This window comes from Wyeomyia smithii, chromosome 3 (assembly GCF_029784165.1).
Source record: "Wyeomyia smithii strain HCP4-BCI-WySm-NY-G18 chromosome 3, ASM2978416v1, whole genome shotgun sequence".
Taxonomy (NCBI): Eukaryota; Metazoa; Arthropoda; class Insecta; order Diptera; family Culicidae; genus Wyeomyia; species Wyeomyia smithii.
The window spans coordinates 192,596,040-192,619,737 of NC_073696.1; the positions used below are offsets into that span (position 1 = coordinate 192,596,040).

The 23,698-nt window shown below is 37.6% G+C and overlaps 1 protein-coding gene across 10 annotated transcripts in view; it reads left to right on the plus strand.

Moving 5' to 3' along the window:
• Positions 1-6,803: 6,803 nt before the first annotated feature.
• The window catches only part of LOC129726429 (ubiquitin-conjugating enzyme E2 Q2), a 57,245-nt gene continuing 40,350 nt past the window's right edge, over positions 6,804-23,698 (plus strand). For 2 of the 10 annotated variants that reach the window (XM_055683100.1, XM_055683110.1), the window contains exons 1-2: positions 6,804-6,959; positions 9,867-10,482. In XM_055683100.1, the coding sequence (XP_055539075.1) occupies positions 10,321-10,482 (162 nt within the window). In that variant the 5' untranslated portion in view covers positions 6,804-6,959; positions 9,867-10,320. Of the gene's footprint in view, positions 6,960-7,078; positions 7,100-7,124; positions 7,146-7,165; positions 7,354-9,866; positions 10,483-23,698 lie in introns of those variants that run through there. The other 8 variants (XM_055683101.1, XM_055683102.1, XM_055683108.1 and 5 more) reach the window with 8 other exon arrangements.

Here is a 23,698-nt window from a genome sequence, read left to right on the forward strand (position 1 = left end):
TGTTGCGTTAATCTACGTTGCACTTTTTTGTGTGGAATGCTGAAAAATATCAGGGAAATTAATATTATATTTCAGGGAAAATCAGGGAATTTCATCTTGAAATTTTTTTCGCGACCCTGATTATATTTCAGGCATTTGATTCAGGGAAAAAATCTAGACCAGTTGGGTTGGTTGTTAATGGATCCCGCCACCCACAACCATCGACATCTATGTGTCGACGTTGGGATTCCAACCCAGGCTACCAGCGCGGTTTGTGGAGATGTTACCCAATTACGGGAGGCAATCACAAAAAGTATAACTTTCAAAAGCACAATTCTAAGACCTCAGCTTTAAGTAAACTCTCAGAGTAGAGAGTTAGATTAAATTATCAATCAATTTAGGAAATTGTCTCAAATTGTTTAAGCAAGTTTTTCTTAAGGACATAAAACTTTGGGGACCCTCACAAAAGTTCACATTTCATGACTCATGACTAAATACAAAAAATTAAAATAAATTTCGCCACCAAATGAGCATATCGATCACTCACAAGCAGTAGATATAGAAGTTTTTTCTAAATCTCTTTGTTCTTGTTCATTTTTCGCATCCTCGTAAAACTACACACAATGCCCGGTTTACTAAATACGGAAAAAAATCTCGATACATTAAAATACCTGAAATTTTATAAAAACTAATTCAATCCTTCTATAACCTTCCGTCAACTTAGTTTTTTGTATGAAATATAGCTATATTGAAATTTTGACAAATGAAAAGGGTGCCTCCACAGGGCAGTTGGCTCTCCCAGAATGTACCCCGGTATGAAAAACAAAGACGTGATCTTACGTCGAGACAGACATGTTTTACGTGGCGGTCAATAAACAACCTACGCAGGTTTTTTGGGACAGGTGAGTTTATCAAAATGTCTTACGAATGCTTACGTGGGGGGAATGGATATATTTGACAAAATCCTTGTCCCTAGCCATGAACTTTTTTTCAAAGACTTAAATGAGCAATTATTTTGCAAACTCTCACGTAGGTTGACACGTTTTGGCAAAGGCTAGGAGCACCAAAATTCATAGGAATGGTTGAACTGCTATAATTTTTCGTTTTTTTTCTGGTTTGAGTTTTTGGAGTGCATGTTCTATCATAATTTGATGTTCTGGATAGAAAAACAAAAGACAACAAACAAGTCTTCAAAACATAGTTGAAACTATATTTGAGGGATGAAATGCAGTTAATAATAAGCTGTTTTGTGTAGTGTATAGATTAAATTAATTTAATATGATATCAGGGTATATTACAAAGCAACATTTACAAACGACCAACAATTAGACGAATATTTAATTTGCAACGTTTTAATACTTTGAACCAAAACTGCAACCTTGCCATCTATTTGTATCAAATTACCCGGTTGCCAGATCGCATGATTTTCTATTAACCAGACTGTACTGTACTATTGACAGTAAGTGGTATATGGTTATTATTTATCCGTGCTTGTTACGATAACTGCTTTACAATACCAGCCATGCACCTACTGTCAATTACAGTTCGGAGTGGTTTGAATAACCGAATTCTCCGGATAATCGAGCCGATTTTTTGTTTATATCTTATTTTTTTTTTTTTCATTGAGAAATCAGTTGATTAAAAGAATATTGTAGTCGGTGAATATGTCGATATAAAATATACAAATTATCCAAGGACTACATGTCTATGTTTGTCAAACATAGAAAATTCACTCTTAAAGCCCTGTTTAGAGTTCCAAGCGAAGTGTAAATCTAAAACAAAACAAAACAAAATGTTCAGTTTTTCACGCGCGTAAAAATGCAATCTACAAAAATTTCACTTCGTTTGGAATTGTAAACAAATTCGATCCAGCGAAATCGAAGGTCGTGGATCGTATCTTGGGCTTGCTTTCTTCATGCATGCGCACACTAGTGCAAAATAGAAGCAGCTAGCAAAAACTTGACATTCCCGTGCGTTTATATTTTGTCAGTTTCGAGCAATTTTCACATCACTCGAAGTGTAAACTCGTGAATTTCGTTTCGCATAAATTGTAAACTGCAAGCTGGTGAAATGCCTGTGTGTTCCACAACCGAGTTTTCACAACAGATTTCGCTAGCAAAAATTTACGCCTTTTCACTTGTCAAATTTCTCACTTCGATTGGAACTGTAAACTATGCTTTATGAGATGAATTAATCGTGTCATTTTTCTGTATGCATTGAGTCAAGGAAACATTCGTATATTACGAAACGTGCTAAGGGGGTGGGGGTAAAGGCCTAGAGTTTGGCCTTGAAGTTTGACCGACTGAATTTCCGTCGATCTGGCAGCCATTCTAGAATTTCGAAGAACTAGCTACATTGCAAAAAGTAAAAGTCATTTCATGACTACTCGTATTTTCAGTTTCATAGTTTTTTGTTTCAATTTGTTTTGCCATATATAGTAATCGAACATCAGGAAATTTTAAAAAAATAAGCTTTTTTCGGTTCCCCATCGATAAAAATCATCGCCGAAAATGGCTTGAATTTTGTGAATTACATGAGGATTTTTAGTCACAGAAACGACCTTTGTAGCCTAAGTCTGGCGTTTCAAAAATATCAATCCGAATAAAAAACAAAGTTTTGCAATTCTAAACTTAACTAAAAGTTTCCGGGACCTGTGTATAAGTTTATGGCTCAAGTGGCAAGTGAGGCACCGTATAATATATCGATTGATTATGGTCACTTCAAACAAGCTACCCAATGTCCGTGTGAAAATCCATGTGTCACCAACAGCCGTAGTAACTCAGAATCTCATCTAGTTGTCAACAGTTAAGAAAAACAAAATTTAAAATTCATCAGAAGCAGAAGACCAGAGCCAATAGAACGGAGATCTATGGCATCATGAATTTGTACCCATTTAAAAAATAAAACATCGTAAAGATTTTTGGAATTTATTGTTTTTTTTTTTTACAATCGAGTTTCATCCCTAGAGTTTTCGCATTTTGTCATTGCTAAATCACAATACTTCCCATCTACCATGACAAACTTGACATGACAAACATTCTTATGTTTGATTGGAACAAGTTTTGACAATTCGATTGGAACTTTTCAGTGACAGTCGTCCAAACTTTAACTATAGGGCTTTAGGTGAGGGAGGTATTTTGTCAGGAGTTTGTCACAATTCTATAAAGTTTAGCAAGAAGGAGTCGAAGGAAGGAGCCTGAAAATTAACTAATGTTTAAAAGTCCTTTGACATTGAACGGCTTTGATTTAAATCAAGATTCGAGCTAATGATAATCCGCTTGTCAAAACAGACTCTGTAACATTACAGACACGCAGCTCCCTCAACCAGAGGCGATGTTATTGTCAACTCTATTTGACTTTTAGAATTACCCTGGTGAACTAGTAACTGACCCTAGAGTACAAAATAGAAAAAAATTAAAGGATATAGTTTTTTAACCATTCCTGTGCATTTTGGTGCTTTTAGTGAAGATAACTTTTTCAGAGACTTGAATGAGTTTTCCCATAAGCCAACGTAGAAGCGACGAACCCGGTGAGCTCTGCGGCATTTTGACGCAATTCTACTATCATATGCTATTTTAAGCTTTAGAGCAGCGGCTCTCAACCTTTTTTTGTCCGCGTACCCCTTGGCGATATTTTTCATATCGATTGTACCCCCTGGCTTGGAATGTTCTCGCAGAATGGGAGAGAGTCGTGGTAGATCATATTGTGGAAGTCTAGTAAAGGTTTCAAGTAAAACTATGGTTTGTTTGATTGCTACAGTCTTGTTTTAAGAGCAAGATTGAACAACAAATGAAGTATTATAAAAAAAATTCTTTGTCCGCCATAACTGATTTTTCTTTCGCGTACCCCCTGAAGGCTTTCGAGTACCCCCAGGGGTACGCGTACCCCAGGTTGAGAAACGCTGCTTTAGAGCAACAGTATATTCGCTTTTGTCGGACAGTGTTATCATCAGAACTATCAATGTTTGCAATTAAACTTGAGCAGCGGGTAAAATTATACATATTAACATCGGATTATATGCGATTTTACGACTTTTTGATATCGAATAACTTCAGTCTGATTTCGCCGTACGCCCCTCGCACAATCTTGACATAAATTGTAATTTTCACTTGTGACACCCCTCGCTTTTCGTTGAAACTCACCCCAAGTATGATGACAGTTCTACAAGGTATGCTATTCACGTCGATGCATTAGTATTAGTGATCGTTACGAACTTTTTCCAATTTTGTATGAAATATGAAATGATTTTGCATTTTAAACTAAACTTATGAAACATACTTTCCTGAAAAGCTATAGAAATGATGTTGAAACATGTTTTATTTGTGGGGAATACATCAACATGCTGCGGTTTAGGTAAAATATGCTGTTTTTCATCAATTTGCCGGTAACCTTTTCGCACTTTTCGTTTTTTTTTGTACTCTAATAGCATGGGCGCAACTAAGGAAAATTTCTAGGGGGGGCTAGTTTTCATGTATGAAATTTAAAAAAAACGGAAAAAGGAGTTTTAATATGCTTATTTTATAACGCTTAAAATAGTGTCGTAACAGCAGAAAAAATCACTTCGGGATAGAATCTCCGAAGATGTACTGAATATCTTGAACACAGCGTCAACGCCAACCTCTTTCAGCAACATTGATTTGATATTGAGGAGAGCCAGTTTTGGTAAATGGCTGGGCAGTGCTTTTTAACAGCACACCCGTACTAGCTGGAATAAAATAGACCCCAGTGTGGTTCAAGGCATAATGCCCTATTGCTACCTACACGTGTTACCGACTGTGATACGAGCAACCAAGAGAAAACCGGTGAACCGGTGGGAACTTGGTCGTATGCTGACAGGAAACGGGTAGTTGTTCTCCTTAGAGAGCAGCTTGTCTGAACCCCACAGGCTAGGGGCGGCTCAAACAGCGACTGATCCGGACCGAACGGCTGAACTATGAAATGCGGTGTCTCGCCAACTACACCTATGGCGGCAGCCCCGTCGCGAGATTAGGCATCGCAGCCCTGATAAGGCAGCACACTAAAATAAACATACTACGAAGAATCAAGAATTCAAAACGAACCGGAACAATAGGCAATGACCCAGCCGACGAAATAAGGACGACGATTAGAAGCTCGGTACATGTAACAGTAGATCGCTCAACGCCCCGGATGTCGACTGGATTCCGCTGGATCAGCTAGAATCCCGCCACTTCGACATCGTTGCGCTCCAGGAGCTTTACCTGAAAGGAGAGAAGGTACGGTGGATTAGTGACCGCAAGGCACAGTACCACCAAAGCGGTGGCACAACCAATGAGCTTGGTAGCGGTTTTATAGTGCTGTGCAGGATGCAGAGTCGTGTGATGAAGTGGCAGGCAATCAGCGACAGGTTGTGTTTGTTGAGAATAAAAGGCTGGTTCTACAACTACACTATTCCCAATGTGCACTGCCCTCACGAAGGAAGACCTGATGCAGAAAAAGAAACGTTCTACGCACAGCTGGAGAAACTTTACGATAGCTGCTCGCGTAGACATCAAGATCGTCATTGGGGACATGAACAGAAGGAAAAACTTATATAAGTCGGTGATCGGCCCGCACAGCCTGCACACCGTAACGAACGACAACGGCCAGCTATGCACCAACTTCGCAGCTTCCCACGGGCTGGCAGTCCAAAGTCCCTTCTTTCCTCGACCAACGTACAGCAAAACAATTGACCACGTTCTCATCGACGGCCCGTTTTTCACAGACATTACATACGTACGCACCAATCACAGTGCTGATCGGACATGACTACTTCAATACAAAAAACTACAAAACTCTAATATAACCGGTAGTTCTCTACGGAAGTCCTCTTGGTGTTTTCGAACGGAAGGTGCTGTGGACTATCTACGGTGGAGTACAAACGGACGACGGATAACGGCGACAGCGCATGAACCATTAGCTACAAGCGCTGCTTGAAGAGAACCCCATTGCGCACCTGGCGAGAGACAATAGGTTGCAGTGGGCCGGTCACGTCGTAAGGATGCCGGACGACAACCCTGTGAAATTACTTCTCTTCAGCAAACCCTACCGGCAACAGAAAGTAAGGGGCGTAGGAACTGGTGAAACACAGCCCAAAACCGAGTAAAATGGCGACAACTTCTTGATACAGCACGAGTTACTACAGCTCTTGTCTGGCTGGTAAGGTGAGTAACAGAGCAAGGCTTGAGAAACGATCCTGGGTGCAGAACTAGTTCTTAGCCAATGAATGACGACATCTCAATTTGTGTTGATTTTGATGCTCTGATAAGTAGTATGGAATGTATTTATATTGAATACAATCATTCTCTGGAAAATTCTAGGGGGGGCTAAACACTTTCTAGAGAGGGCTGAAGCCCCCCCTAGCCCCCCCGTAGTTGCGCCCATGTCTAATAACGCTTCTAAATAGAGTCGCTTATGTTTCATACAATAACAAAAGTCATGAGCTATGACAATGACTAAGATTTTGCTCCAACTATTAGAAATATAGCATTTTTATATATTTTATTTCGACATATTGCCGCAATTTTTCGCACTAAATCTAAATTAATATCAATTTCTAGTGTGTTTCAACTGGAGATTCACGCTCCAACCAAAAAAATCAGATATAAAACAACATAAAACGAGAAATTTCCAAAAATGTTCTGAATTCCATACAAAACGCGAAATTTTTCATAACGAGATTTGTTTGTGTGCGTGGATAGACAAAAAATGTAGCATACCTTGTAGAACTGTCATCATACTTGGGAAACTCACCAGTGCTGCTCTCCTGCTTTATCCATCATTGTGCACGTATTAAGTCATCCTTCTCTGTTGTTCTACGGCTCCGAGCCGGATGATTGCGAATGCAGCTCGGTCGTTTTCCTCGTTTGTACGCAGTGTTGGTTGGACGTGTTTTCTCGGTCGAACTTGTGGTGTGAAATGTTCGAATGGTGATTTTCGCTTTACTTTCAACACATATCTGGTACCCGATATGATCCGGAAAGGTGTGAAAATTAGTGATTATATTGGTCGTTATTAGTTGTACCAAATGCCTAATCTGATCAAACTTTCTAACAAACGAATAAAGTGATAGAAAATTGCCAATTCTGATGCATGTAAAGGGTTTCCGTCAGAAAAAGAAAAGGTTTTCCGTGTTGCTTTTTTCTGCATTCGGTGGATGTGTTAGTGTGGTAAAATCTGGACGAAAGAAGAAACGAATCATTTTCCCAGTCGTAGTTGTGTTGTGTTCAAGTGCAGTGTTGCCATAACTATAATTGACCCGGTTTATATACCTACACCATAAAGAGTTGCACGGTCGTCCCAATTTATTGACATCTTGCAGTGCTTTGTTTACAAAGACAATTTAGAATTCTCGCGTAATTTTTCCAAAGGACCTAAGTAACAATAACAGATTCTCTCCTCTATCCAGAGGGGATTCACTGCTGTCAAATTTCATATATGTGTGCGTTATCGCAGATCAACTCTGGTCCATGACGTTTGTTGGTCCATGACGTTTGTAACTATGAACAATAATGGGGGAAAAATCACTACATAACACATTCATGAAAGTTTTTCGCGGTTTTACGAGTTTTGATTTAAAAACGTTCCGGTTTTATAATTTTTCACATCGATCAATTTCATTAACAAAAAGAACGAAAACCAAAACAAACGCCATGTTGCCGAATATGTTGGTTACACGATGTTTGACAGATAGATCCCCCCTGCCTCTATCACTTTGTTCCGTTAATTACGTCGTCATTATATATAATTTCTAAGCTTTCTCCCCCTTAATCGAGAGATAGTAATACTGTCTTGCTTACTAGCATTGAGTGTTAGGAAATCTCGCGTAATTTTTCAAAAGGACCTAAGTAACAATGACAGATTCTCTCCTCTATCACTTTGTTTCGAGTCTCTCAATGTTAGATAGGTCCCTTTGAAAAATTGCGCGAGAATTGTAACGATCAATGTGAATAAAATGACGGATATGCAGAAATATATCGTCAGATAACACATTTTCAGTCATTTTGTATAATTAGAATTTACTTGCAACGTTACCAACAGACATGTAACAGCAACAACCTGGAATTCATGCAAAATGGGCCGACAATCGCCTTAGTCGTTCAATAGACAATGAATATTAAAAGCACTATCAGACCACTCAACGATATTTTATTCGTTAGAATTACGTATTACTCAATAGCAGTTTGATATCTAATATTTTATAACATCATTTTCGAAATCAATTCACTAGTCAATCTGACACAATTTTTACTGTAATTAATGCGCTAACACCGTGATGTTAGAAAAATAAAAAAAAAAACGTAGCAATGACGAGTCGTCAACAGTTGTTACCATACCAGAATGCCTTATTGTTTGGAGGCATCGTAAATTGCCGCTACATTGCCGCTTTGCAAGAAACAGACTTACAAAAGTTTTTTCTACGGCTTACAAAGCAAAAGCAAAGCCTCGGTGCTACGTTCCGATTCGAAACTCGACCTTCTGTTTATTATACACAGACTTCGCAGCCAACTGTTAAAGTGTACAGGCCAATTGCGGGGCTAGCGCTTCGATCCTACTGACACTAACAGTCTCTCTCGAGCCGAGACTCGAACCTACGATGACTGGCTTGTTAGGCCAGCATCGTACCTCGAGACCATCTGGGAGATATTTCTACGGCTTACTTCAATCTGTAAAAACGGTTCGCGTACCCCCTACATTTTAACTTTTTATATAAGCAGTAATTTGTGAAAATAATTGAAGTAATCTGCAATAAAGTTATTTCAAACATTGGGTGAAACCATAACAAAACAAAATGTAATTTCATGGTCTTAAGGCTCTAGTACACTCTTTGACCAAGCGTCAAATATTTGTCACTTTTTGACAGATACAAATTTGGTCAAAGATAATTGTTTGTCACTCCAATTTTTACATGGGGCAAACACGGACAACCAACAATCATGATGTCAAATAAATTTGACCATTATGTCAAAGGTCAAATATTTGACCATTGATCAAAAAGTGTAATACAGGCTTTAGTGTGATGAATTGTGTGAATTCGTAAAGCGAAACTTGTTTTTGTAAATCGGGCTCAAAACAGTTGAAATAAATTCACAAATTATGGGTAGCATTGAGCTTGTTTCGATAATTATTTACGCTGTACGTAAATTAAGAAAATTGTTTTGCTTCCTTTGCATACTCCGTTTTGAGAACCGTTTGTCTGTTTGTCCATAAGGTTGCAAATTGTTCATGCCATACTTTTTAAAAAAAGGTAAAAGTTAACTTTATTGCATGTATTTCTCTTTCCAATATAGCGCAATAGCAAGAAGTTCAGTGACAACTTTGTTAGCGAATAAGTACGAAAGCACGGCGACAAGGATCAATAGCGCAGATGATGAACTCAGAAAAAAATTGACGTTTCGGAACATCTTTCATGCATTTTTTTATGAGTTATCTGAGTAACCACAAGCAGCCGAACCGAGAGTTATCAATAAAGTGAAAAAAAAAACAGCTGAGATCATAACTGTCTCTTGGATTATTATATCCGCAATTACGAATGCTATTTTACAATTTTCAAAGAATGTAAATTTTAGTGTATAGGCCAAATCTAAGCTAAATCTCAGCTTAGTCAATTGTACAGTTTTACAATGCTGCGTTCCTAAACACTTGCTCTAACATGATTCCGTGTAATCCAAATTTTGCTGATTTGATTTTTGTTCTGATGTTTACAATCAATAAGAACCAATCAAAAAAGTACCAAAAATAGGTATTATTTCTAATTTCAACGTTATGGTTGAGTAACAAATAAAACGAAGGGTCGAAACTGTCTAAAAAGGCAAATAAAACAATTTTCAGCTTAAGGAAAATGGTTATCAAATAAGAGCTCTGATTATCCAATTGATCGTATTCTTTAGAAGAAGCATCTTTTCAACCACTGGCAACACTGTAATTGTCTCGGGTTTTCTACCACTCCACTGACGGCTCGCAAAAAAAACAGCAGTTTCGTGTGGTGTGTCATAAAGTGAAGGAAGTGAAGTGAACATAGTGTCTGAAAGTTTACCTAAAATGAAGGTAGGGAAACTTCGATTCGTGAAATAATTTACCAGCAACTGTGAAGAGATTTAAGTGATTCAGTAAGAATGAATTGATCGTTGGTGAGATGCATATTGTTTGAAGAAGGTGCACTAACTGCTGTTGGGAAGCAAGAGAATATTACCCATTCAGTGTGTGAAAACAAAGAAAGAACCATCACCAGGAAGAAATAATCGGTCGTCATCGGCAAAATCGAGAATCTGTCCCAGTTGTGGCGAAGAAGTTCCTGGCAGTGATAAATGTGCTGAGTGCAGGCAGAAAGGGGGTTGATAAGAAATGGCGTGTCTGAACACCTTGAAACTAGAAATAAAGACGCTGGAGCAGATATTCACCAAAAATCACGAACGGTTCCAGATCCTTACTGCTTCGGTGGATGAGCTGAGCTGCCGTTTCATTGGCCGCAACGGAAAGCAGTACGACATTCATGCTAATATTACGGTGAGTGCGCTGAACCTTGGCTTCGTTTTTCTCTTTTTTTGTCTTGTGCATATTGCTCTTTTTCATTCCGTTCTCTGTCTCAATTGTCGGTTCTCGGTATCCGTTTGGTTATGCGTTCGTTTATTGGGCTGGCATGTTTGAGTTTATGTATATCGACGTAAGAATGGTTTAGGGGCGAAAGCCTTTTTAAGCTTATTTCAGTTTATAAGGAACTGCCTAATTTGTTGTTACTCTCTGTTAGTTGCCTTTTGTATTTATCAAAACATTATTGGCTTTCGAAAATGCATATTTTGTTCGCCTTTCAGTGACACATCAATAACTGAAATGCGACGAAAATATACATATAAATAAAAACGGTATTGTGCTTTCAAATCCTCCACTCCCCAGAACTTAAGTCTTAGGACACATGAATTTGTGAAAAATCTTCCTAATTTTCAGGCGTTGCAATGTTGATTTTATCTAAAAATAATTTAGCATTGAACAGTTTATGAAACGTTTGAAAAAATCGAGTCCAATTTGTATTGTAGTGGGTAACTTTTCGAAGTGTGTTCCCGTTTCACGTTGTTATTTCTGTGCTGGCTCCAAATCTTATGTTTAGCTGTTCAGTTGTAGCTAGATACGAGCAGTGGTATACGATAAGCAGAAAAATATGAATAATGCGTCTCAAACAGTTCTGTCGCTCTCTCACTGAAGCCTGGGTGTGATAATAGTTTCCATTCGGTCACCTACTTTTACCTTATTTAAACATCCTTTCGTTGTTTTCACCAGACGCATTCGATTAATTTATTACCGAACATTCTAAAATGCTTTGGTTTGTCTATCTGTTATTATTTAAAAAGTTTATTAACTGTGAATCCCAATCAGCGGCTTGTGTGCCAGAAATTAATCAATTGATGGATTTGTAATGTCAGAATCAGTCATATAAACACCATCTGAGAATATAATTGAACAAATTGACGGTTGCACAATTAGATGGTCACTCTCTTTGCGAGTGATTTTTAGTTGCTGTATTGTGCGTTTTTTCGTGTCTGGTGAATCACTGAGCGTAAATGTAGGGTAAGGAATGTCTGAATCAGTAGAAAAACCTATTTCAAGGAGTTATGTCAGGATCAGTTTACAATAAGATAGAGTGCTCGTTTTTCGTACCATGGTTCTTTATGGTTCTAGCATTCTAGCATCAAATGGAAAAGTTCGGCTACCTCTACCGAATTATAACGCACACTGTTTTGATCATGTATGTTATATTGACACAACTGTTTTGAGAAACGTAGTGGTAATACGTAGTGTGTGTCTACTGCTGGGAAGTTGCCTTTAGTTTTAGGGTGTCGAAAGACCAATCAGATTACCTTTCTTATCACTGGTCCCTTCTATCTAAATCACTGATGTATCTGTCCCTTTTTTACATTATCCTTATTAAGAATGGCTTTCGCATTCAGATAGTATGTACTACAGCGTGCAGTTCCCATGATCGCAACAGTGGCGCTTCTGCAAATCTTTACGTACAACAGTTACAAGCAAAAGTAACCTCATATTTTCAACATAAAGAGACTTTTTTTAATTGAAAATATAACGAGGAAACCCATGCTAAAATGTTTGGATCTCGTTAAAATATGCTAGTAATCAATCTAGAGACCAAAATATATTTCAAATTTTGAGTATTCATACCAAAAATTATTTTATTATTTGTTATTTGTTTACCGCACACGAAGAAGGAGTATCGCGACGTAGTAGTAAAGTTGTTTGCGAGAGGTGAGCGACCCGGTGGTATATTCTAGCAGTTGAAATCCCACGGGATGCAGTTGAATTTCATCTATACCACCATCCGTCGATACCGGTAGAAGGGCTCGGCCAAGGACCGTGCGAGATTCATGTGGCCGCGTTTGACGAGGACACTAGCAGCTAACAAGGTGATGAGGGAGCGGGTTCTTGAAAAATTGAACCGCTCGATCCGGAAGACCGCTGCTGAACTGGATGTGTCGATCGGGACTTCCCACGTCATCATCCCGAAGGACCTGGGATATAAGCCGTAAAGAAAAGGCAACAACGAAGAAGAGCGTGGACAGAGTCAAACTAATATTTAAGCGGCACGCAGGTCAGGAGTTTATGTTTTCTGATGATGTTGGCCAGCATTCTCGCTTCCACATAAACATTCCGGTCGTATCCAGGCGTGAGAAGCTCCCACTGGTGTTTATCGAAAAATAAAACGTGAAAATCTGCGTCGCGTATTATAAGACCGAGGTTCTGGAGAAGGTTGTGGTCCTGGATCTTCGGGACCTCTACGGGTAGGACCATTACGTTTTCTCAACAGGACGGCACAACGGCCCATACGGCGAATATTGTCAAAGTGTGGTGTTGGAAGGATTTGACTGATTTTCTCGATAAGAGCGAACATAAAGTGAGCACTATGAATCAATTTAGGAAACTCATTTCCAAAACTGGAGCGAAATGTCCAGTTGTACCAGATGCGTGCAGTGTGCGATTCTTTTGAGAAACGTCAAAGGGGATTTTAGCTGGGTGCTTCCAGCTAGTATGGTTTAAAGGTTCTTAATAAACGTTGCTTGAAAAAATGACTTGAAAAAAAATATCTTGTATAGGTATTCATTTTTCAACACATTTTTAAGGTGTATTCGAACTTATCGAACACTCTGTAGATGTCAGATTAGAAAACGATGCAGTATTAACCCTGTGAATGGTATTTCTTCAAGGGAGTTCATGAACGAATTACGTGTTCTTCATTTTTCAATTTTTCGGCCGTAAACAAGAATAAGGGCGATCAATAGAACCCAATAGTGAGCCAACATTTGTGGCAGTCGCCGGTTGTCTGTTGATAGTAAAAAAATATTTTCAGAATTTTTTCCTGTTTAAAATTAAATGAAAACACGTAATCATTCTTAAAATCTTATTTATTGTGTTCTGGTAATAAAAAAAAATGTTTCGAATGAAAAAAAAAAATCATAAATAAACAGAGACAAAATAAAGTGCCGTATAGCTTCAAAAATGCCAAACTGAAGGCATGCAACAACAATTTAATAGTGTGTATGGCCTCCTTTAGCATTCTACACCTCCTGTAAGCGCTTCGGCATACTTTCATCAAGGTTTTTCGAGTGTTGTAGGTCGAGTTCTTCTCACGCGCGCTCCAGGGCTTCAGAAAAAAAATGTATCAGTTACACCAGTTTTATCGATCCGAGCATCGAGGATGACCCATTGATTTTCGATGGGGTACATATAAGGACTTTGTGGGGGCCATTCAAGCGGTTCGATGCGACAGGAACGAAATATTGACTTCCTCAGTTTGGCTGTATGCTTCGGATCGTTTCCTGCTAGGAAACGAAGCGCTCCTCGAGGCTCGTCTTGAGGAGGGATACCTCGAGGTTTTCCCGCAGAATATTGCAATACGACTCCGTTGCCATGACTTCGTCTATTTCCACCAAACTGCTGTTTCGTTGCTTCCTCCGTGCTTGACTGTTCCGTAAATATGGCACACGATCCCACTTCTCCCGATTGAACAGCTCGAATTTGAATTCGTCTCTCTCTCTCTCTCTCTCTCTCTCTCTCTCTCTCTCTCCCTCTCCCTCTCTCTCTCTCTTATAAAAATTGAAGAGAGTAGCATTTAAATGCATTTGTATATTATCAAAAATTGTTTTTTTTTTCATTCAATGTATTTTGTCTATTTATTGTCGATAAAAATTAATTTGCAGGGCTAGTAACGAGTGTAGGTTATTTTGTCACTATTTTGAGCCTAGTCACTAAAAAGTCACTATTCACACTAAAATATCACTAAAGTCACCATTATTTTACTTTAAGTACGTTACTAGCCTTGAATTTGAAAACTACAAATTCATCCAAAATAACATTCAATTTTGAATGAACTTAATGTTTTTAAATTATTGTTTATCGACAAACAAAAACAGGGGACCAGCCGTAAGATTACAGAGTCCGCTTTAATAATCAGATGGTCGTGAGTTCAAATCATACTAGAAGCAGGAAGGATAAACATGCGTTTATTTTCAGGCTCCTCATCATCACCACCACCACCTCACTGGGTCGAATCTGTTTGCTTCTTCACAATGGGGAGAGAACACTTTATGCCTCTGAGACAACGTCACGCTCGCATCGATAGAACCGCGATACACCTGCCCATCGCTCGGTTATCGTAATGAAAAAACTTGTGTGAACATTTGTACCACCTCTGGGGTTGGGTAGAGCTGGACGCACGTCGTCGCTCTCGCAATCGATAGAATATAATCGCGATAATACATATACACTTATCACCCATATGATCGATCGCATCACTTATCAAGATGAATCCTGATCCAACGTTTACCCTTCCCTACTAGCAAAAAAATCTTCTTCCTGTGATCTTTGTGGAAATGCAGTGGTATAAATGGTCTCCAAACAGCAAAAGTCATGCTATCATATCCCTTGCCTCTTCCCAACCTGATTGCAAGGACGTGGCCGACGCCGTTATTGATTATTGAAAAAGAATTGAGTCACTAAAACTTGTACAATGAGAGTGATCGTCTCCCAGCCCCATTCAGATTCAGCTAGTTAATGAGAGTTTTCGTTCTAGTCTTACGGTCTGTTAGGGAAGGGAACAAGAATATGTTACAATCGTTGTTGCCAGACACCGAGTTCACCTCTGCATCTCTAACGACTATAACGGAAAGAAAGTTTTCTTTTGTCACCGTGGTCAGTGACGGATATTTATACTTTTACCCTTCCCTCTTCCACCCTCTATATAGACTCTGCTCTCGTTAGTTACCCTGCCAAGTATCGACAATTATTACTGGTGTCCAATTCAAATTTCAAATTTGTGTGACTTTTCTGGAATTCAGCGTTGGGGAAGGGCCAAGTAGGAAGATGAGAGGGAGCCTGAGAATAAACTCATTCGTGAAAGTTCCTCTGACATCGAACGGTGTTGATTTCACTAAAAATCGAACTCATGACCAATCACCCTCTATTAATTATATAGGTACTTTATAAAATTAAAAATTATAAAGTTCACAGCGATGAATCGTTTGTGTACATTCACTTTCGAGATATTACGAATTAACATATGCTAAGATTGTTCATTTAATAACATAAGAAACGTAAAACATATAACAAACACTTTTTCCAATTTTTTGATCAAAAAACCACGAAAGAGATAACCAAGCTTGTGGTGGTTTGAACTTATGACAAGTGAATAATATTAAAATAAAAAATATAAAATTAAACTGCCATCTATAAAAGCACAACACAATCAATAAAGCAGTGTGCTGGATTCACAGTAAACTACATGAAAAAACAAAATTTAGAATAAATTTCAACGGGTGCGTATATATTTTGACAATTAATTGACCTAGCAAACGTAAAAATGTGGTTATAAATTTTAGCCCTATTACAATCATTTCTGAGTATTTGTTTATTTTTGCACGTAATAGTGCAGCGTCGAGAAGCTATTCAATTGTCTTCTCGTTCGGTGTGTTCCATGATAATGCCGTATTGTGAAACTGAAACTAGTGCTGAGTGAGAATAGACAAAAAAAACATGATTCAAACGACATCAGCAGTATAATACTTAAATTGAAAATTTAGTTGTAAGTTTACTTTCCCTTTTCTGACAAGTGGGTTTAAATCCCTACGAATGATAAGTCCTAATTGCGAAAGCAAACAAATCCTAACAATTAAAATTACAAATTACTAACAGTGTTGAGAAGTCACCATTTGTGATTGGACACACATACTCATTATTTACTAATATTTATCATAAATACTTAAGCTACTAATAAATCCCCCTCTTAAAAAAAATAAATAATTAAAAAAATAAAAAAAAAAACAGAAAACCGTTACTTCACAGGAAGTTTTTGTGAGCAGTTACAAAGTACGTTTCATTTTTTTCCTATCTGTGTTGATTACAACAAATCGAGGTTGAACTTTATGTTACTGAATACTGCAGTATCGCATCAAAACAAAACTGTAGAAGTTAGGAGACACACATTAGGGTGGTAATGCGATGTATGGAAAAATCGAATGTAAAGAACCGACCATGTACATTTTGTTTATTTTCCCAAAATATTATTCTGCGCAAAATTTCATCTTAATTAGACATGATTTAGGGTTCCTCAAGGCGTTTAAAATTTCAGTGTTTGACCCTCGAAAATTAACATTCCTAATAGAAAATTGTGTGTAAACATTTGAAGTAGTCGACGAATTTATTTACCTGGGAACATTAGTGACATGTGACAACGAGGTTAGGCGTGAGATAAAGAGGCGGATAGCAGCCGCAAACTGGGCCTTTTACGGATTACGTAACCAGCTAAGGTCCCTCTATAAAACACTGATTCTTCCGGTGGCTCTCTACGGCCATGAATCATGGACGCTGAAAGAGGCTGATCGGCGAGCTCTTGGTGGTTTTGAGCGTAGGATTTTGCGTTCAATCCTTGGCGGCAAACTTCAAAATGGTGTTTGGCGCAGACGCATGAACCATGAAGTGTAGCAGGCATATAAATTGGCGGATATAGTCAAGCGGATAAAACACGGCAGGCTTCAGTGGGCTGGGCATGTAGCGAGAATGCCGGATGAGCGTCAAGCGAAGGCTTTATTTAGCAGGAATCCCGATAGAGGTCGTCGACTTCGGGGTGACCCCGCACTCGTTGGATGTGTGCTGTCGACGAGAATGCACGCGAAATAGGTGTGAGGGGCGATTGGAGGATAGCAGCCCAAGACCGGGGGACATGGTGACGTATTCTGGATTCGGCACTGGATCGATGATCGGTCTGTCGCCTTGAAAGTAAAGTAAAGTAAGTAATAGAAAATTGTGTTTAAGATGCCTAATAAACATTAAAATAATTTACATGTGGTGTGATAAATCATTTTTATGTTTACTAGGCATTTTGAACTAGATTTTTTATTAGGGATGCCTAGTTTCGAAGGTAAAAACATCAAAACTTTGAACACTTTGAGGCACCTCCAAATCTTGTCCGATTAAGCAGAACTTTTACACACATCATTTTTTTAGGTCAATAAACAAAATGTACATGGTCTGTGACATGACAATTTTCGCTGCCACTCTAATACACATGTCTTTTTAATTTAAGTTTTTATCTCGCCTATACCGTTTATATTAGAGTGCCTGTAAATATATAAAGTGGCGACACTGTCAAAATTGGAATAAAAATTATCTGTCAGTGTCATTCCAATTGAGCAAACAAGCTATTGAACACGTGTGGGGAAAAGAGAAAGGATGTTCAGTGTTACCAGTGTTACCAGCGTTACTTTGGATGACACGGCGCCACTCTAGTTATATATAGGCACTCTAGTTTATATATGTCTTGCTGGGGAGCAATTTAAAGATCTTGTTTTTATCTAGTATCCTTCCGAAAATCAAATAACTCGGTTTTAATTCACCAAATTTAATTTGAAGTTAAATTTTACACACAATATCGTACCATATGTGATGGCATAATGGCTTTTAAAATGAGCCCAAAACATGAAAATGTTTTTTAGCCATTCTTCAGCGAGGAAAAACTGTAGCATAGTGCGGGATCCATCGAGTGAAAACGTCTTCTTAAACAAGGAGAACTAGTGTAATGTTGCGAAAAAGACGTAACCTAATAAAAGTGGACCTTCCGTTAATTAATCAGTGACTTTCATCATGTAAAGTTTTCTTCTCTAGCTAATCTAGATTGATGCTTTTAATGTTGTTTATCCGAATAAGCATGATTAGTTACTGTTATAAACAGACGCCTACCGGTTTATCCGATGAATTATCCAATGCATGACGGACGGTGTCAAGGACCTTGCCCCATTAGGCTCAATTCAATGTACCGGAATACGATAAAATACATTTTTATTCAGCAAACCATGCAAGCGAGACGAAGTCAACGCCAGCAGCTGAGCACATATGAGCAGCGGACGAGCATGTGAAAATGTGAGAGAGACCATTATGCACTTCTCGACAAAAAAACAAGCGAAAACAAAATGCGCCATATGCCTGCATGAAGCCATGCAAAGATAACATCCAAATTCAAAAGAATGATTTGACCTTGCTTCATACAGGCACTAGAATTGATTTGGGAAAGATAACTGCACGCATTCTCCATGATTCATGAGCTACACAATTTGTTTTCAGGGCTGGAATTTATTACTTTTTTGCGTCGTATACAAAAACAAAAGCGATATATTTTTTTGAAAATCAATGTTTATTCATTTTGAAGCCATCTTCCTAGGTAAATGACTGTAAAAAATAATGTTAATCCAAGTATTATGCAATGCTTTGCGCTTCGGATAAAACTCTTTTTCGACCTCAAAACGGTGCTGTCGAGAAAGCAGTTCGTGGAACAGATGCTTTTGTTTATAAATAGTTAACGTGTATGGACCATTATTTGGATTTAAAATTCCGTATCAAATCGAAAATTCAATAACAAATCGTATAGAGCGGTAGATGGAACAGGCATTTTATTTGAATATTTACACCATTCATTGAATGTTTCGTGGTGAAAATAAAAAAAAAAATGATCCTTGCATCATTGGCAGCCAAACAAATGGCGTGGCGTAGCTACTCGGTGTGTTTTATTCTAAGTTATCTTTTCGCATGCTTTTTTGTTCTTGGGTGGCCTGAATGAAATTTAAGCATTCACGATTGACAAAGATGTAGAATATACTTAACTCCAAATAGTTTCTAAAAGTTCTGTAAGATACGTTAGAAGAAAATTCACCGATTTGTAGATACAGATATTTCGGCTGCCACTCACAAACTATTTCAACATGAACTGGTACGGAAGACATTCAAAGTAGCATAAATTAGATGAATAAATAAATCTTCAACAAATAAATTTCTTTTTGATTTATGCAGTGACTAGCTGACCCGGCAAACTTCGTCCCGCCTATTTGTGTGTTTAATTTATTAATTTTAAACATTGCAAATTCATTGATTCCTCGCGATTTGTTTATATCGTCCGTTTATCGAAATGACAATATCCCCGACTTCTGGCTTCACTCACACACTCACTCACAAACTATTTCAACATGAACTGGTACGGAAGACATTCAAAGTAGCATAAATTAGATGAATAAATAAATCTTCAACAAATAAATTTCTTTTTGATTTATGCAGTGACTAGCTGACCCGGCAAACTTCGTCCCGCCTATTTTTGTGTTTAATTTATTAATTTTAAACATTGCAAATTCATTGATTCCTCGCGATTTGTTTATATCGTTCGAAACGATTGGTTTTATCGAAATGACAATATCCCCGACTTCTGGCTTTTGTACATCACCTCTATTCCGGAAATACCTATTTTGGTTGGTATTCAGCTATTTTCATTGTTTTCCAGAAACTGGAAGTGGTCATCTTCGAATTCAGAAGGGTGTCCAGGGTCAATGCTTGGCTTCTAAACATCATTTCGATTACGGAAATATCCATATGTAGTAGTATTCCGTTATTTTCGGCTGTTTCCCAGTATTTGCCATCTTACATTTCATAATGGTGTCTAAGGTCCGGTGATACTCATATCACTTAAGACTATTTTTCAGAAACCGGAAGTCGCCAGCTTGAATTTTGAAGTGATTTTTGAAAACAATTTCTGGTCCCTGAGAGTCATTCTGGTTTAAGAAACACCCATATTGGGTGGTATTTGGTCATTTTCGGCTGTTTTACAGTCACCGGAAGTCGCCATTTTACTATTCATAATGTTGTCTAAGGTCGATTTGTGGCTCCAGTGCATCATAACAATTCCGGAAATACCCATATTGGGTGGTATTTGGTCATATCCCCCTGTTTTTTCAGAAACCGGAAGTCGCCATATTGGATTTCAAAATGACATTTTCCGGATAGAAACCGGAAGTTTCCATCTTAAATTTAACAATGGCGTCTGGAGTCGGAAGTTTTTTTTGCTCTCAAATCCTTAACATATAAAATTTGGTTCAATTTACTCGATTATTTTACGAGATGTGCAGAAATTTATTATATGTTTAGATTTACATAGAGAAAATATTACGCTAGCAAGTAATTCATTTACTAAGAATTTCTAGTATCAATTATTGTTTCAACAGCAAGCTTTAAGATTTTCATAGCATTGGAGTTGGGAAGTCACCTAGTTAAATAATTGAAAAACGACAAATAGAAACTATGGGTGACTTTGAGGAAACTAATAATTGTTTTTACGAAGAATTTGTTCAATCTTTATTCTTAGGAAATCGAAAAATTCTGTTGTAAGATTTTAAGTTTATCCCATATTGGGTGGTATTTGGTCATATCCCCCTGTTTTTTCAGAAACCGGAAGTCGCCATATTGGATTTCAAAATGACATTTTCCGGATAGAAACCGGAAGTTTCCATCTTAAATTTAACAATGGCGTCTGGAGTCGAAAGTTTTTCTTGCTCTCAAATCCTTAACATATAAAATTTGGTTCAATTTACTCGATTATTTTACGAGATGTGCAGAAATTTATTATATGTTTAGATTTACATAGAGAAAATATTACGCTAGCAAGTAATTCATTTACTAAGAATTTCTAGTATCAATTATTGTTTCAACAGCAAGCTTTAAGATATTCATAGCATTGGAGTTGCGAAGTCACCTAGTTAAATAATTGAAAAACGACAAATAGAAACTATGGGTGACTTTGAGGAAACTAATAATTGTTTTTACGAAGAATTTGTTCAATCTTTATTCTTAGGAAATCGAAAAATTCTGTTGTAAGATTTTAAGTTTAGTAAAGCGGGCAATGTATGCAGTTTGCGAGGATGAACGGGAATAGAAGGTGTGACTGTTGTAAGATAAAGTTATAATTATTTGGGGAACATGTTTTCCTGATTTTTTTTAAACTGTTAAGTTTTCTCACCAATGAAACGATCTCTGACTTTGAGTGTTCATTTTTTATTTACTCATTTTTTTCGCCAAGTCAAATTTGTTTATAGCATAGCATGAAACGATTTTAGGCCACACAAAACATCACTCCCGCCACACCTGAATAAAATGACTTTTCAAAATATATAAAATACAATTTCAAGTACCCAGATCAGTGACAGTTTGCGGTAGTAATGAGCTGTACGCATTTATTTCACAAATGTAATTTTTACGCGTCGCTTAAAATACGAGATTCTGGGCAGTCATGTTTAATATGTAAATTTTTAAATTCACATGTTAGTGTTTCCCATATCATTAAATACATTTCGCATTAAATTATCGTTAGCCACATGGAGTTTGAAGTAGTGCTGTTTTAATTGTATTTTGATGTTTTCTGACAAAAACGGGATTAACATTATTATTTTTAAGTTTAAATTAAACCCTGAAAACCTCTCTCTAGTTCATTCTATGGCATCAATTCTTTATTTCTTTTAGCTTTTGGGAAATTTTTAATTTTGATGGAGAACTTGCATCAGCAAATATTTGGCAATCAAATCACAAGATTAACTATTCACAAAAATATAGCACAAGCAAATTGTAACAGATATAACCCACTGTATTGTGCATGTGCTTGACTATAGCGTCAAAATGTACAGCCAAACATAGACTATCTCTTTAACCTCACATTTCTGACAGTTTGCGGGTACTTTGTTTACGTTTTTGAATTTTTGCGCGCGTAGTGGAAATACTGCTCAATTTTTAATTGTTCTTAGTTTACTGGCTCCTCAAGCACAACATTTAAAGAGCCTTTTGATCACAATTGAAATTATCTGCTGTAATTAAAAACAAAACAGCATCACCCGAAGGTAAACAAAGTTACCAGTAGCTGTCAAACTCAGGTGTGTGACGACACCGTGCGATGGTCTATTTTAAGCAATACAGTGCTTTTTCAATTTTATCACGGTCAAAAAAAAAATTACCGTGAACTTGGCGAAACCGTGAATTTAGCGTTATGATAAAAATTGAATTTTTTGTGTTGGATTCAATCGAAATTCATGATATTTTGAGTAAAATGATGCACTTTCATAGTTGAATGGAGTCTGAGTTGAAGATACAAATGAATAAACAAGGAAAGGCTAGTTTATGATATTTTTCCCCATTGATTTTTTGCGGGTTTTCATACGGCTGTTATACATGCAATATCAATATGATTTGTACTGCTCATTTTTTAGCATAGCTAGCAGAGTCTAATGCTTGTTTATGTGAAATTGTGGAGCCGCTAGATTTTATAATTTTTCAATCAACACTATGAGGACCAAACTGTAGGACTATTTGAGTTGTTAACAGATCTTTTTTCTAAATTGCTCGAATAATACGTAATTTTTGCTCCAAAGTCAATAAAGTACGTAGTTCACGGTTCATTTTTCGCACAATTATGACACAAATTATTTGCAACAGATATGACACTTGCTTGCCTCAGAAAATTGATCAAATAAATTGAGTTCATAAAACTATACACATGCGAGGACACAAGGCACAAGTGAAAATGATGTTTCGTATACATTTTCTGCAACTCGAAGTACATTATTCTTGATTTAGAGTTTAAAAGTTAAAAAGCGTGATAAAAACGAAAAAACCGTGAGAAAATCGTGCGTGAATTTGGCGAGTAGTGATAAAAACGACTGTTTATAAAAGCGAAAAAGCACTGTATTAGCAAATGTTGTTGTGTGATTGATAGGACCAACTTGAAATATACACACCAATCAATAATTAATGTTAAAATAATCAATGTAAATATCTACTTTTTATACAAAAAAAAATTTTTTTATTGGATCTCTTTTGTTTGTAAAAAAAACACTGAAAGCTTATCTTTTATTACGACAGGTTTCTTCTGTGTGTCGATTTTTAAGTCTTTCTGTGCAATAGTTCTACTTACTTACTTTTGAGGCGACAGATCGATTATCGATCCAGTGCCGAATCCAGAATACGTCGCCATGTCTCTCGGTCTTGGGCTGCTATCCTCCAATCGCCCCTAACACCTATTTCGCGTGCATCCTCGTCGACAGCACACATTCAACGAGTGCGGGGTCTACCCCGAAGTCGACGACCTCTATCGGGATTCCTGCTAAATGAAGCCTTCGCTTGACGTTCATCCGGCATTCTCGCTACATGCCCAGCCAACTGAAGCCTGCAGTGTTTTATCCGTTTAACTATATCCGCCGATTTGTATGCCTGGTACACTTCATGGTTCATGCGTCTGCGCCAAACACCATTTTCTAGTTTGCCGCCAAGGATTGAACGAAAAATCCTACGCTCAAAAACACCAAGAGCTCGCCGATCAGCCTCTTTCAGCGTCCATGATTCATGGCCGTAGAGAGCCACCGGA